At 42.7% G+C, this 17,117-nt stretch overlaps 1 protein-coding gene across 1 annotated transcript; it reads left to right on the forward strand.

Annotated features, from left to right (window-relative positions):
• The first annotated feature begins 1,616 nt into the window (after window positions 1-1,616).
• On the forward strand, window positions 1,617-9,960 carry armh1 (armadillo like helical domain containing 1). The gene is made up of 11 exons (XM_039001082.1): window positions 1,617-1,822; window positions 1,975-2,043; window positions 2,136-2,302; window positions 3,259-3,455; window positions 3,768-3,852; window positions 4,061-4,177; window positions 4,480-4,552; window positions 5,022-5,151; window positions 5,230-5,307; window positions 9,679-9,760; window positions 9,932-9,960. The coding sequence occupies exons 1-11, from the start codon at window positions 1,617-1,619 to the stop codon at window positions 9,958-9,960; spliced, it is 1,233 nt and encodes a 410-aa protein (XP_038857010.1).
• The last annotated feature ends 7,157 nt before the right edge of the window (window positions 9,961-17,117 follow it).

Raw genomic sequence — 17,117 nt, forward strand, 5'->3', positions numbered from 1 at the left:
ATTAGCTCATAAAACTGCAAACATTTCTCCCCACCTCATCGCAAAATATGTAGAACTGCAGGAAATTAGCTGTAAAACTACAACAAAAAAACAGTTCTTTAAAGCAAACGTATTTCTTTATCTTTTGTTAATAAAATGTGTTTTCTGCTAGCAGATTCCTCTGTATAGTTTTTAATTCTGGTGCTGAGTTAATGTGTAGCAGATAATTGTATAGTTAATATACTATGTCTGCACCATCGAGAGCATCCTGACGGGTTGAATCACTGCCTGGTATGGCAACTGTATGGCAACTGCTTCTCCAAATAGCATTTTAGAATTGTTTTATTGTGTATAAATGCAGTAAATGAGCTTCAACTTAAGATTCCTTGAATATAATTAGAAATACAGTTTAAACGACTTTTAAACCAATTTTCTATATAGAGAGCCTCTAAAATATATGTAAACAGACCATAAATGTCTACATTTTTGTTTTCTGTGGAAAGCTGTGAGTGTTATATTACAATATCAGTACTTGTTGCATTTACAATTTATCTTAGCCCTATCACCTATCATGGCTCCCAAGTGGCGCAGGGGTCTAAGGCACTGCATCTTAGTGCTAGAGGCGTCACTACAGACACCCTGGTTCCATTCCAGGCTGTATCACAACCAGACGTAATCCCATAGGGCGGCGCAGAATTGGCCCAGTATCGGCCGTTGTAGGCCGTAATTGTAAATAAGAATTTGTTCTTAACTGACTTGCTTTGTTAAATAAAGGTTATAAACAAATAAAACAGCTGATTTCAGTCAGTGTATGGTCATGGCTAGAAAGCATACAGCTTTTGTCAAATTAATGTCAAAAGTTAGCATTTTAGCTAACCCTTTCCCAACCTTAACCTAATTTTCCTAACCTGCTATGTTAGTTATTCTAACCTACTAAGTAACCTTTCCTAACGTTTTACGAAAAGTCAAATCTGACAAAAACTGTATACCATCTAGTTAAAACCTCAGTGGCGGTGGAATGAATGCATTGTTGGAACGGAATGTTGGCAGTTAATTATAAAAATGTATGGAATCATTCGTCTAAAACTGGCTGGCTACCTAGCTAACAAACATGCAGTGCAGATAATATTCAAATTCATTGTTTTACAGGACATCTTCTGACAGGACTAGCAAACCATAGTTGACCAATTCCCTTCCCAAAAAGGCAGACTTTTTCTAGTTCTATGGTGCACTGTACCAGGAGGGAGGAGGCAACGCTGCTAAGCAACGGTACACACAGGGTGCCAACACACAATTTGAGCCAGCTGTGATTTCCAGCTAATGCATGTCGTTTTGGCTTGATATTTTGGCAGTATACTAACAGCAGGTAATCGATTATTTTCAACAAAGCAATTCACGTTTCAATGTAGGCGTACTTATGTGCGACTCACTCGATAACATGGCTTGCTAGTTAGGCATTTGACTCAAATTTCCAAAAGCAGGCTTTTGGCTAGCTAACGTTACTGTACAGTAGCTAGAATAGTTAACGTTAGGTATTGTTAAAAGGCTAGTTAGGTCCATCCAGCTAACTAGCTAGCTACTTTTTCCACATTAAAGCTCTGCTTTGCCCTCTCTGTTTGACAGTGTCAAAAGCAATAATGTCCACAAGCAAGGAACAAGCAGCTATCAGTAAAGTTATGAGTTTCCTTCAAGAGTGGGATCATGGCAACAAGACGGTACGCAGCCGCATGCTGACCGTTTTTCTGACTCAAAACACTGGAAAGACTTGCCCTGAGTTAGAACTGGAATTCGCACAGGTTGCCAGTCTCTTTCTGGCTCGGCTCACCGCCTGGATGAGGCTGACGTATCCTTGCATAATGCATTTGATGTGGTTAGATAACCAGTCCAGTGCTATGGTGTCATTCATATCCACATACAAAGGCCGCATGTTTGGAGAAGGGGATGCAAAACAAATGTGGTGTATTTTGGCATTTTCATTTACTCAGGCTCATTCAGCTACATGTTCGGAACATGCTTAGGTCTTCAACTGAAAGCAGTTGGTGTGTTCCTCTCTGCAGCTAGCAAGTGAGTGGAAAAACATTGTCTGAATTTGTATAGCTAACACATTAATCTCTTGCACCATAAGGTTTAGTCACATACCCTTTATCTTTCCACAGTCATCGTTATCTCATAGAGTTCCTGGAGGTTGGAGGGGTCCTAACCCTCCTGGAGATCTTAGGTCAGAAACAGACCAAGGAGGAGGACAAGGCAGAGGCCATTCGGCTGCTTCAGATAGTCTCCAACGCTGGACGCAAGTACAAAGAGCTAATCTGCGAAAGCTATGGTAAACAACTCACCAAACTATCTCTATGATACATACCGTGTTTTTAGTATGCAGTTGGATTTCTAAATTGTTACAGTTCAAATGATCTATGTAGAGAGAAATGATTCGCTGTTATTGCTCCAAGATGTGTTGAGTTTTTCAGTCTATGATTAAAGACTGATTGGCAAATAATAATAATAAATCATTTAATTTGTAAAACGCTTTTCTCAGACTCAATGCGCAAAAAAATACAAACGAATAATAATAAAAACAATCCAAAACACAGAACTTAGAACATAGACAACAATCAAAGCTATATATAGGTGTCGCCAGATCCGGAGGACATGAGAACAGAATTAGCAGAGGTCCTTGAAAGTGTTTCTGAACAGCACGGTCTTGAGCTGTACCTTAATAACCTTTTACTGCATTGGGCTAAATCCGGGTAGTCTTAAACAAATCTACTTTGAAACCAAAGTATACACCTCACACACATGGTTATGGGCAACAACAAAATAAATAAGACACCTGTACCATAGAGTTGAAATGTATACAATTTTGAGTTTGCACCCCAATATTACACTTTATATACATCACAGAAGACTAAAATATAACAAAACTGTTTGACATAGAAACACCAGATTTTCGGCTGTTAAAAAAAATGGTTTATTAATGATGAAATTTTGAGAAATATGAATAACATTCCACCCATGAGGCCAGTAGTCATTTGACTGCAGGAGAGGGCTACAGGAGGACAGAGATTCTGCAGCCCTAATAGTGTCTGGAAGTGCGTTCAACAGCCAGGGAGCCGCGCAACTGAAAGCCCTGTCACCCCTAGTTTTTAGTCAGCTGCGGGGCTGCTGAAGGGAGAAGGACCTAGAGGAGTGAAGGGTGTGTGTTGTTGATTGGTTAATGTTGTTTGATTGGTTCTCAGACCATATCACTGTGTCCACTGTTTCCTCTCTCCACGTGGCTTGCAGGTGTGAGAGCCATTGCAGAGTGCCTGGCCAAGTCCAAGACAGAGGGGACCCAAGAGACAGCACGGGCCCTGCTGGAGTCCCTGGCCCATGGAAACCCCAAATACCAGAACCAGGTGTACAGAGGGCTGATCGCCCTGCTGACCTGTACCTCGCCCAAGGCCCAGCAACTGGTCTTACAGACCCTCCGCATAGTACAAGTATAACAACACACATACACACAGGCAGTCACACACGCTTGCTGACACACAGGCATGCATTCAAGTGTGCTTACACACACACACACACACACACACACACACACACACACACACACACACACACACACACACACACACACACACACACACACACACACACACACACACACACACACACACATGGGCTCAACTACCATGGGACATAACAGCTGAAAATCCAGCTGTGTGTGACCTTGTCATACACACCTGACTGCTGTGGCTTGAGTGTATTTATGAAGGTAAATGATTGGATATAATTCTGACCCCTAACAGGACATAGTGAAGGAAGCCCACCCCAGCATCGTGGGACCTCTGTTGAATTTGTTGAGGTCCCTGCATTTGGAGGTGCAATATGAGGGTAAGTAATAGCTAGGTGTGCGTGTCAACTCTCAGCTATCCAGACAGCCTGTTCTACATGTATTTCAAATACAGATCTCTTCCATTGACATCTTCAGCATCCACTTGTACTTCACGCTGTAGTATCTGATTCCTATAGTATGCAGTATTATTTTATAATCTCTTTTGTAATTATTGTGTTGTCTATCTCCCCCCTCTCTCTCTCCCAGCTATCGAGCTGATCACAGATCTCAGGCAGTGTGAGGTCAGACCGGCGCTGCTCACAGGTCTCGTAGCGCTGCTCAAACCGGCTATGGAGGGAGTGCAGACATACAAGATCCTGGAAGGTCTCACATCTTCTCCTTATTGGTTCCCCAGTAAATGAGAGGCAAAGTCATTGTGCATCTAGTCATTGCGTAGTTCTCATTGCAACCCACTAAGAGCAACCCCATAGGACGTTTCTTGCTACAGTTCTAACAGTCCATTTTCTTCACACACAAGATGTGATATTGCATACGTCTTTTAACATAGTCATCATGCCTGAAGCAATGTAGATCCCCTTTCAGCATAGAGTTCTAGGTAATGAAAATGTTTTTGTATCAATAAAACACTTGAACTGTTATTGATGTGTTGATGTCCATTCCATCAGACCCAGAAATGACCAAGATGACTGAATCCCTGCCAGTGTTTGTCCAACAAGCTGCGGCAGCCAAAGCTTTAAGGTGAAGTCAGAACCCTCATGTATGGGTATCCCTTAGAAATATCATTCTGACATGGTCTGTGAATTTGCCACAAACTGTCTGAAACTGAAAACTGAAGTTAAATGCTGTATATTAGTAGAATCAGCGGCTAATCTGATTTATTTGTCACTCACTTGTTAAATTAGAAGCGATTTGCTTGTTATTTTATATTGCCACTCAGCCCATATTTAGTACTTTAAATGTAATGACATACAGATCAGTACAATTAGTACAATCCAGGCTGTATCACAACCGGCCGTGATTGGGAGTCCCATAAGGCGGCGCACAATTGGCCCAGCGTCGGCAGAGTTTGGTCGGTGTAGGCCGTCATTGTAAATAAGAATTTGTTCTTACCTGAAATGTAAAAAAAAAAAAAATGTATTAGTCTGTAACAGTAACGTTCATGATCATCATATACCAATGCTGACCGTTTTGACTGTATGTGCCGAAGGTTGCTTGCTCAGGGGAGTCAGGAGCTGTCCCAGGAACTGCTTCCTCTCAGAGTGGTGCACCACTTGATGTATGCTATGGGAAACCAGGAGCATGCTGACGCCCAGAGACAAGCCAGCCTGGCACTGGAGGTAAATTCTACCCTGTATATCAGTACAGTGTAGAATGTAATCACTCAAGCCAAGTCTTATCTCTGCCTTTGTCTTTAGCATTTTGTCCGTACATACCCAGTGGTGGAGGAGCATGTACGCAGAACCATGGGTATCAATCTGTTTGCAGCCTTCATGGTGAGCTGAAATCTATTTTGTATGTAAGAGTATGCATCTACACTGAACCAAAATATAAACACAACATGCTACAATTTCAAAGATTTTACTGAGTTACAGTTCATATAAGGACACCATTCAATTGAAATAAATTCATTAGGCCCTAATCTATGGATTTCACATGAGTGGGAATACAGATATGCATCTGTTGGTGACAGATACCTTAAAAAAAAGGTAGGGGCGTGGATCAGAAAACCAGTCAGTATCTGGTGGGACCACCATTTGCTTCATGCAGCGCAACACATCTACTTCACATAGAGTTGATCAGTGTGTTGATTGTGACCTGTGGAATGTTGTCCCACTCCTCTTCAATGGCTGTGCGAAGTTGCTTGATATTGGCGTTAAGACTGGAACACGCTGTCGTACACGTTGATCCAGAGCATTCCAAACATGCTCAATGACTAATGATTGGCTGAGAGAAATTGATGATAAAAAGATTGTGGGGGCTGTTTTGTTAGACTTCAGTGTGGCTTTTGACATTATCAATCATAGTCTGTTGCTGGAAAAAAACTTTTCATGTGTTATGGCTTTAGACCTCCTGCTATATTGTGGATAAAGAGTTACCTGTCTAACAGAATACAGAGGGTGTTCTTTAATGGAAGTGTCACGTTCGTGATGAATCGGACCAAGGCACAGCGTGGTATGCGTACATTCTTTAATATAATAAGAATGAACACTGAACAAACGGAGGTTCCGGACTGTGGCCCGTCGTTGGAGGTTCCGGACTGTGGCCCGTCGTTGGAGGTTCCGGACTGTGGCCCGTCGTTGGAGGTTCCGGACTGTGGCCCGTCGTTGGAGGTTCCGGACTGTGGCCCGTCGTTGGAGGTTCCGGACTGTGGCCCGTCGTTGGAGGTTCCGGACTGTGGCCCGTCGTTGGAGGTTCCGGACTGTGGCCCGTCGCCGGAGGTTCCGGACTGTGGCCCTTCGCCGGAGGTTCCGGACTGTGGCCCTTCGCCGGAGGTTCCGGACTGTGGCCCTTCGCCGGAGGTTCCGGACTGTGGCCCTTCGCCGGAGGTTCCGGACTGTGGCCCTTCGCCGGAGGTTCCGGACTGTGGCCCTTCGCCGGAGGTTCCGGACTGTGGCCCTTCGCCGGAGGTTCCGGACTGTGGCCCTTCGCCGGAGGTTCCGGACTGTGGCCCTTCGCCGGAGGTTCCGGACTGTGGCCCTTCGCCGGAGGTTCCGGACTGTGGCCCTTCGCCGGAGGTTCCGGACTGTGGCCCTTCGCCGGAGGTTCCGGACTGTGGCCCTTCGCCGGAGGTTCCGGACTGTGGCCCTTCGCCGGAGGTTCCGGACTGTGGCCCTTCGCCGGAGGTTCCGGACTGTGGCCCGTCGCCGGAAGCTCCGGACTGTGGCCCGTCGCCGGAAGCTCCGGACTGGGTACTGTCGCCGGAAGCTCCGGACTGGGAACTGTCGCCGGAAGCTCCGGACTGGGAACTGTCGCCGGAAGCTCTGGACTGGGAACTGTCGCCGGAAGCTCTGGACTGTGGAAGCGCACTGGAAGCCTGATGCGTGGTGCCGGAACTGGTGGTACCGGGCTGAGGACACGCATCTCAGGGCGAGTGCGGGGAAGAGGCACAGGCCGTACTGGACTGTGGAAGCGCACTGGAGGCCTGATGTGTGGTGCCGGAACTGGTGGTACCAGGCTGGGGACACGCACCTCAGGGCGAGTGCGGGGAAGAGGCACAGGCCGTACTGGACTGTGGAAGCGCACTGGAGATCTGGAGCGTAGAGCTGGCACAATGCGTCCTGGCTGGATGCTCACTTGAGCCCGGCAAGTGCGGGGCGCTAGCACAGGACGCACTGGGCTGTGCAGACGCACCGGAGACACAGTACGCAGAGCCGACGCAGGATATCCTGGTCCAAGGAGGTGTACTGGAGACCAGGAGCGCTGAGCCGGCACCATCCGTCCTGGCTGGATGCCCATTCTAGCCCGGCAAATGCGAGGAGCTGGAATAGAGCGCACCGGGCTATGAATGCGAACTGGAGACACCGTGCGCATCTCTGCATAACACGCTCCCCACGGTAAGCACGAGGAGTTGGCTCAGGTCTCCAACCTGACTCAGCCAATCTCCTCGTGTGCCTCCCAAATTATTGGGGCTGCCTCTCGGGCTTCCGTGCTAACCGCGTCCCCTCGTATCGTCGCCGTTCCTCCTGCGCTATCTCCACCTGCTTCCATGGTAGGCGATCCTCTCCTGCCAATATTTCCTCCCACGTCCAGGATCCTTTACTGTCCAAAATCTCGTCCCATGTCCATGATGTCTGCTCCTTCTGAACACGCTGCTTGGTCCTTTTATGGTGGGTTCTTCTGTCACGTTCGTCGTATGAATCGGACCAAGGCGCAGCGTGGTGTGCGTACATTCTTTATTATAATAAGAATGAACACTGAACAAACGAACCAAAATAACAAAACGACACGTGAAGCTATACAAATGAGTGCTGACAGGCAACTACACATAGACAAGAACCCACGAACACCAAAGGGAAAATGGCTACCTAAATATGATCTCCAATCAGAGACAACGATAAACAGCTGCCTCTGATTGGGAACCATATCAGGCCACCATAGACATACAAATCACCTAGACCTACAAAAACCCTAGACATACAAAAGAACCTAGACAATACAAAAACTAACGTACCCACCCTAGTCACACCCTGACCTAACCAAAATATAAAGAAAACAGAGATATCTCAGGTCAGGGCGTGACAGGAAGCCTCTCCAACAAAATCCAGGTAGAACCACAAATTCCCCATGGCAGCTGTATAGGCCCATCCGTGACTAGCATTCTTCTCCAGCATGCCATGGGCCATTGAACGAGTATTTTCCCACTGAATTTGTTTACGACGCCGAACTGCAGTCAGGTCAAGACCCTGGTGAGGACGACGAGCATGCAAATGAGCTTCCCTGAGACGGTTTCTGACAGTTTGTGCAAAAATTCTTCGGTTGTGCAAACCCACAGTTTCATCAGCTGTCCGGGTGGCTGGTCTCAGACGATCTCGCAGGTAAAGAAGCCGGATGTGGAAGTCCTGGACTGGTGTGGTTACACATGGTTTACACGTCTAGTTTTGATTTACATTTAATTGGTTGTCAACTAACGGGAATTCAACATGAAATCAACAAAAAATGTCACGATGTCATTGGATTAAGGTTAGAAGTTTGGTGAAAAAAAGACAATGCTCTTATGTTGATGACTTTTTGCAAATCCAATCAGTTTCCCACGTTGATCCAATGTCATCACTTCGATTTTTGGGGGGTTAAATGATGTGGAAATAATGCTGATTCAACCAGTTTTGCCCAGTGGGTGCACACCTGACACACAGCAGACTCAGGGACATCCATTCTGTTGAAAATTATGCCTCTGTCTCGAACAGACCTGCCATAAGTGAATGCTTCCATACTGACACGACTCACGTGATCCACAGCAGAGGGAGGGCTGTGACATGCTGGTCTGGACAGAAGGCCGTTTTAAATGCAGTGTTCGCGCAGAGTTGTCCTTATCTTTGCTGAGTTTTGATTGATTCTCTTAAATGTTTTTTCTTTCCTGGGGGGTTGAGATTAGGACTCACGTTTTTTGGATTTGAAAATCCAACAGTTGTATTGAAAGGGGGTGGCACTCTGGGGCTGTGTGTGGTCGTCCATGTTGGTTTGAGTGAGAAAGACACAGAGGAGAACCAATCAGTAAAAAAGCACATCCCATGCATTATCGACGCATTGTGCCGAGTCTCGACAACATCAAAATAGCCTTTCTAGACTCAGAAGTCAGGAGTACTTTGAGTTAGGTGTTAGCCAGACTAAATGGCACTGGCTAAAGTGGCCAACTGGTCTGAGCAATGATGTGTATAAACCCTGGACTGCTGATGCAATGTATTGGCTATTGAGAGGCTTTGAAACCACGGGTCAGCCATATTGGCACTCCGCAGTAGGCACAGTCATCCATAGGAATGAATGGAATTCTATAGTATATCAATTAAATGTTTCAAGGACAAAATTACATGTATTTAAGGATTGTTGTTGTTGTAGTGGAAACAGTAACATTATTAATTTAAAAAAAGAATACTTTAAGAATTTTTTTTTATAGGTGTTTTCATTCTTTTTTTAACGTTTATCTCACATAATATAATTTAGAGGTATGCACTAAGGTATCTGCAATAGAAATGTGGCAAAAAACAAATGTAGACATTAATAAATCAATTTCTATAGCTTTTACAACGGTGGGGGCGTGCCAAGATGGTCATTGGGTCCGAGTCTTCACTTTTTTTGAGATTACAATGCATTCAAATTACTTTTATTAAAAAAAAGAAAAAAATTGTTTGCTTCTCTACATTTTTTAGCACAAACCTGAGACTCTCTACATGAAGATGGATGAAATTCAAGCAGATATCCTGCTATCAAATAAAGTCAACATTTCAGAAGGTAATTGTATGAGACTTTCTCTTCAGTTTTGCAATATTTGTGTAAGTAAACTTGTATCCCTAAGCCTCACATCATTAATATTAATAATAGTTTATTAAGCTTTTATATTACTGTAACTTTCCATTACAAAATAGAATTTCAAATGAATATCTTTCATCTTTTTATTTACAGTTCTGGAGCAGCAGAGCTCAGAAGACTGAAACAGACAAAGTACAGGCATGCCATTTTGTATAATAATAGTTTACACTTTATTTTCATGTTACAGTAAAATAAATCAATAAAAATAACAAAAAGTATTCAGCCCATATTATTGTTTTTGAACCGATTGCTTAGCAACTGTAACCATGAGAAATGCCTTTCAAATGAAGAGAATAAGTGGTTTAGCCTGGGTACCAGTGTTTATAGCTGACATTCCACTTCTTACTTGCACTGCTGTCATTTGCCAAAGAGACTTGTCTTTCTCCAATCTTCAAATATGAACATTCTATCATAAATGAGCTCAAGGAGATAAGGATTTGGTCCTGATTCCATTACGTTCAGTGCTATCCGGAATCATTTGGACGTCCCTACCCTAAACCTTAACTCCTACCTTAACCATAACCTAACCTTTACCTTAACCATTTTAAATTTCAATTTTGGGTGTGTTCGTAAGTTAAATCTGGAGTGCCAGAGTGCGCTCAGTGCGTTTGTAAATTCCGAGCGTTGTCAAGCGGTTCCGGACTGCCAAGTCTAGGACAAAAAGGCTTCTCAACAGTTTTTACCCCCAAGCCATAAGACTCCTGAACAGGTAATCAAATGGCTACCCGGACTATTTGCATTGTGCCCCCCCCCCATATATGTTTATCATATATGCATAGTCACTTTAGCCATATCTACATGTACATACTACCACAATCAGCCTGACTAACCTGTGTCTGTATGTAGCCTCGCTACTTTTAAAGCCTCGCTACTGTATATAGCCTGTCTTTTTACTGTTGTTTTATTTCTTTACTTACCTAAATACCTTTTTTGCACTATTGGTTAGAGCCTGTAAGAAAGCATTTCACTATAAGGTCTACTACACCTGTTGTATTCGGCGAACGTGAAAAATAAACTTTGATTTGATTGTCTGTTCGTAAATTCAGAGAGTTTTACTCCCCTAGCAGACGTCCTAAGGATCCCGATTTGCTCAAACCAAGGATCCCAGATTTTAATCTTCAAACGAAAACCAGTCTGTCAAAAATTGCTAGCTCACGTTTAAATTCTCAAACTAAATACATACTGCAATTCCAACCACAAAACGTCTTCGGTTCGATTTTAAGCCTCACAATACACCAATTTGCCTAGCTAACAGCTACATATTTGTTTTGGACTTTGTTATAATTATAATTCTGTTTTCGAGGAGCCACATGTTGTCATGGAAAATACTAATGTTATTTCCAACAACCAATGAGCAACTCCGCTGGAAATCCAGCTTCATATTGAACGTTGAGATTGCTGAAAACCAGTTTCTTTGGCAAATGACAGGAGAGGCAAGAAGTGGAATGATAAACAGACTGTTTACCATTTATAGTCTGGGTACCAATCTACCCATTTGTTATGTAAGTGTAAATAAATTCAGGAGTAAAAATGTGCTAAAAAAATCACATAATAAGTTGCATGGACTCATTCTGTGTTCAATAATTGTGTTTAACATGTTTTTTGAATGACTACCTCATCTCTGTACCCCATACATACAATTATATGTAAGGTCCCTCAATCAAGTAGGGAATTTCAAGCACAGATTTAACCACAATGACCAGGGAGGTTTTCAAATAACTCACAATGGGCACAGATTGGTAGATGTGTACAAATTAAAAAAGCAGATGCTGAATATCCCTTTGAGCATGGTGAAGTTATTAATTAGGCTTGGGATGGTACAGTATATCAATACACCCAGTCACTATACATATACAGGTGCCCTTCCTAACTCAGTTGCCCGTAGAGGAAGGAAAACTGCTCAGGGATTTTACCATGATGCCAATGGTGTTTTTTTTTTTTTTTTGGACACCACACTCCAAAAAGCAAGTTCTGCAGGCTCTAGTTCAGTCTAATCTTGATTATTGTGCAGTCGTGTGGTCCAGTGCTACAAGGAAAGATCTAGTTAAGCTGCAGCTGGCCCAGAACAGAGCGGCACGTTTTGCTCTTAATTGTAATCAGAGGGCTGATATAAATGCATGCCAGTCTCTCTTGGCTAAGCGTTGAGGAGAGACTGACTGCATCACTTCTTCTTTTTATAAGAAACATTAATGTGTTGAAAATCCCAAATTGTTTGCTTAATTAACTTACACATAGCTCTGACACACACACGTATCCCACCAGACATGCCACCAGGGGTCTTTTCATAGTCCCTAAATTCAGAACAAATTCAAGAAAACATAAGTATTATATAGAGCCCTTATTGCATGGAACTTCCTTCCATCTCATATTGCTCAAATAAACAGCAAACCTGGTTTCAAAAAACAGATCAAGCAACACCTCGCGGTACAATGCCTCTCCCCTATTTGACCTAGATAGTTTGTGTGTATGTGTAACGGATGTGAAATGGCTAGTTAGTTAGCGGTGCTGCGCGCTAATAGCATTTCAATCGGTGACGTCACTCGCTTTGAGACCTTGAAGTAGTGGTTCCCCTTGCTCTGCAAGGGCCGCGGCCTTTGTGGAGCGATGGGTAACGATGCTTCGTGGGCGACCGTTGTTGATGTGCTCAGAGGGTCCCTGGTTCGCGCCCGGATCGGGGCGAGGGGACGCCGTAAAGTTATACTGTTACATTGATGCTGTTGACCCGGATCACTGGTTGCTGCGGAATAGGAGGAGGTCGAAAGGGGGGTGAGTGTAACGGATGTGAAATGGCTAGTTAGTTAGCGGTGCTGCGCGCTAATAGCATTTCAATCGGTGACGTCACTCGCTTTGAGACCCTGAAGTAGTGGTTCCCCTTGCTCTGGCCTTTGTGGAGCGATGGGTAACGATGCTTCGTGGGCGACCGTTGTTGATGTGCGCAGAGGGTCCCTGGTTCGCGCCCGGGTCGTGGCGAGGGGACGCCGTAAAGTTATACTGTTACATATGCATTGATATGTAGGCTATGTGTGCCTTTTAAAAAATGTACAGTTGAAGTCGGAAGTTTACATACACCTTACAGGCTGATCACACCGCTCGCGTCGCGTGCGTTGCAAAATAAATTTGGAAATCTATGTTATTCATTTATTGCACCCACACTGTTCGCACACACCAACGAGCGTCTGCGTTGCCATGGGCTAAAATAGAAATCAGTTCTATTTCTGACGCAGATCGCGCTGCAAGTCCTGCCTCTCCCATCCCCTCATTGGTTTATAGAAGCAGGTACCCACGTGCCATCTCCTCATTGGTTATACCCACGTGGGTGACTGAAAGACGAACAAGGTCAGTGGCGGTAATGCACCACATTTATGAAAGTTGCCAATCGCAATATAAAGTCAAGAGAAGAAAAAGCCTGGAAGGAAGAGCGATAACTAGTAACGATTCGGTTGATCGTTTTATGTGTGGATTAATTGTCAGAGTAGAGGACCTTGTGCATTTTAGGTAAAATAACAACTCAATGTTTATATCCCAGGACAAATTAGCTAGCAACAGCAAGCTAGCAAAAATTGAGAAATTAGCTAGCAAGTGCAAGCTAACTAGCTAAATTGCAATAAATATTTAATGCTTTTCAACCTGTCCCCAAATTAATATAATTGGTTCAGAGTGTGTTTTGATATTTTAACCTGCGTTTCGTGATTGCGTTTGGTGTGGGGGGACAAAATAAATGTATGCACGATGGAGCACGCGCACAGCCGGTTTGGGTTCCGTGTTAGCCAAACACATTTAAACTCAGTTTTTCACAATTCCTGACATTTAATCCTAGTAAAAAATTCCCTGTCTTAGGTCAGTTAGGATCACCACTTTATTATAAGAATGTGAAATGTCAGAATAATAGTAGAGAGAATGATTTATTTCAGCTTTTCTTTCTTTCATCACATTCCCAGTGGGTCAGAAGTTTACATACACTCAATTAGTATTTGGTAGCATTGCCTTTAAATTGTTTTACTTGGGTCAAACATTTCAGGTAGCCTTCCACAAGCTTCCCACAATAAGTTGGGTGAATTTTGGCCTATTCTTCCTAACAGAGCTGGTGTAACTGAGTCAGGTTTGTAGGCCTCCTTGCTCACACACGCTTTTTCAGTTCTGCCCACAAAGGGCTTTGTGATGGCCACTCCAATACCTTGACTTTGTTATCCTTAAGCCATTTTGCCACAACTTTGGAAGTATGCTTGAGGTCATTGTCCATTTGGAAGACCCATTTGCGACCAAGCTTTAACTTCAGGACTGATGTCTTTTGATGTTGCTTCAATATATCCACATCATTTTCATGATGAAAATTAATCTATTTTGGAAGTGCACCAGTCCCTCCTGCAGCAAAGCACCCCCACAACATGAATCTTCCACCCCCGTGCTTCACGGTTGGGATGGTGTTCTTCGGCTTGGAAACATCCCCCTTTTTCCTCCAAACATAACGATGGTCATTATGGCCAAACAGTTCTATTTTTGTTTCATCAGACCAGAGGACATTTCTCCAAAAAGTACGATCTTTGTCCCCATGTGCAGTTGCAAACCGTAGTCTTCAGTTGCAAACCGTAGTCTTCCATCTTTTTATGGCGGTTTTGGAGCAGTGGCTTCTTCCTTGCTGAGCGGCCTTTCAGGTTAGGTTGATATAGGACTCATTTTACTGTGGATATAGACACTTTTGTACCTGTTTCCTCCAGCATCTTCACAAGGTCATTTGCTGTTGTTCTGGGATTGATTTGCACTTCTCGCACCAAAGTACGTTCATCTCTAGGCGTCTCCTTCCTGAGCGGTATGACGGCTGCGTGGTCCCATGGTGTTTACATTTGCGTACTATTGTTTGTACAGATGAACGCGGTACCTTCAGGCGTTTGGAAATTGCTCCCAAGGATGAACCAGACTTGTGGAGGTCTACAATTTTTTTCTGAGGTCTTGGCTGGTTTCTTTTGATTTTCCCATGATGTCAAGCAAAGAGGCACTGAGTTTGAAGGTAGGCCTTGAAATACATCCACGGGTACACCTCCAATTGACTCAAATTATGTCAATTAGCCTATCAGAAGCTTCTAAAGCCATGACATCATTTTCTGGAATTTTCCAAGCTGTTTAAAGGCACAGTCAACTTAGTGTATGTAAACTTCTGACCCACTGGAATTGTGATACAGTGAATTCTAAGTGAAATAATCTGTCTGTGAACAATTGTTGGAAAAATTACTTGTGTCATGCACAAAGTAGATGTCCTAACCGACTTGCCAAAACTATAGTTTGTTAACAAGAAATGTGTGGAGTGGTTGAAAAACGAGTTTTAATAACTCCAACCTAAGTGTATGTAAACTTACGACTTCAACTGTATGTAGTTCTGTCCTTGAGCTGTTCTTGTCTAATGATGTTCTGTATTATGTCATTCTGTATTATGTTTCATGTTTTGTGTGGACCCCAGGAAGAGTAGTTGCTGCTTTTGCAGCAGCTCATGGGGATCCTAATAAAATACCAAATACCAAAACAGTTACAGAGTTTAATGGTTGTTATAGGATAAAACTGAGGATGAAACTGAGGATGAATCAACAACATTGTAGTTACTCCACAATACTAACCTAAATGACAGAATGAAAAGGAACCCTGTACAGAATATAAATATTCCAAAACATGCATCCTGTTTGCAACAAGGCACTTGAGTAATACTGCAAAAAATGTGGCAAAGAAATTAACTTTTTGTCCTGAATACAAAGCGTTACGTTTGGAGCAAACACAACACGTCACTGAGTACCACTCTTAATATTTTTAAGCATGGTGGTGGCTGCATCATGTTATGGGTATGCTTGTCATTGGCAAGGACTAGGGAGTTTTTTAGGATGAAAAAGAAACGGGATACAGCTAAGGACAGGCAAAATCCTAGAGTAAAGCCTTGTTCAGTCTGCTTTCCAACAGACACTGGGAGACAAATTCACATTTCAGCAGGACAATAGCCTAAAACACAAATCCAAAATCTACGCTGAAGTTGCTTACCAAGACGACATTGAATGTTAACTGAGTAGCCCCGTTACAGTTTTGGCTTACGTCGGTTTGAAAATCTATTGCAAAACTTGATAATGGCTTTCTAGCAATGATCAACAATCAACAGAGCTTGAAAAATAAAAAAAATAAGAATGGCAAAATATTGTACAATCTTGGTGTGCCAGAGACTTACCCAACATGACTCACAGCTGTAATCGCTGCCAAATGATGTTTGTAACATTTTAACGTATTGTCTCAAGGGTGGGTGAATACTTATATAATCAAGATATACAGTGAATTCGGAAAGTATTCAGACCCCTTGACTTTTTCCACATTTTGTTACATTACAGCCTTATTCAAAATGTTCTGCCTCAATCAACACACAATACCCCATAATGACAAAGCAAAACAGGTTTTTATACATTTTTGAAAACGATAGAAAAACCTTTGACATATTAATTTAAATATATTATGCTATTGTTATCATATAGAAACATAATGGAATATTGTACATCATATTAGCATCAACATACATTACTGTTTCATTCAGTTTCACATAATAATTTCGTATTTCATCAACTGTTGATGATGCTCATTATATATTAAGGTTGAACCAAAAGATTACATGTAACAAAAATGAAATGAAATACGAAATTATGTGAAATTGAATGAAACAATAATTTATGTTGATGCTAATATGATGTACAATATTCCATTATGTTTCTATATGATAATAATAGCGTAATATATTTAATATGCCATATACTATTTTTTAACAGTTTCACTAATTAATTTGAATTAACTTAATCATTATGACACATCCCTCACTATTGTCATTGGTTACACTAATTGCACTGTGTGTCTGCATAACCTGGTTCAAGTATTCATGACATTACCCTGAGGAAGGCACAGTGATGCCATAAACATAGGTAAATACCCATTAAATTGCTGGGAGTTTATACATGGAGTGTGCGACTTTCTTTATTTTGATAGTTTATAGTTTATTCGCCATTAGTCAGCACCTCCACACAAACTATTATTCTGGGTGTGCGCCAGCTCATGTTTTTTTAGTCAACAATGTGAGCCAAACATAATCTCCATTGCTTGCTTATATTAGTTTTTTACATGTTTTTGGTTCTTTCAGAGATTGATCCCCTAATAGATCCTTATAGACGTATTGCTCTGTCTTGGTGTGCAGTGTGGACTCCTATTGTTGGTCCTATCTGTCTTTGGTGCCAGCTGTATGTACTTATTTAGTATTGCAACCCATACT

Source organism: Salvelinus namaycush, chromosome 9 (assembly GCF_016432855.1).
Source record: "Salvelinus namaycush isolate Seneca chromosome 9, SaNama_1.0, whole genome shotgun sequence".
NCBI classification, from domain to species: Eukaryota; Metazoa; Chordata; class Actinopteri; order Salmoniformes; family Salmonidae; genus Salvelinus; species Salvelinus namaycush.

Coding starts and splice junctions, on each gene's coding strand:
- armh1 (XM_039001082.1), top strand. CDS start 1,617: ATGTCCACAAGCAAGGAACAAGCAGCTATCAGTAAAGTTATGAGTTTC. Junction 1,823..1,974: donor ACCGCCTGGATGAGGCTGAC/GTATCCTTGCAT, acceptor AGGCTCATTCAG/CTACATGTTCGGAACATGCT. Junction 4,553..5,021: donor GCGGCAGCCAAAGCTTTAAG/GTGAAGTCAGAA, acceptor TATGTGCCGAAG/GTTGCTTGCTCAGGGGAGTC.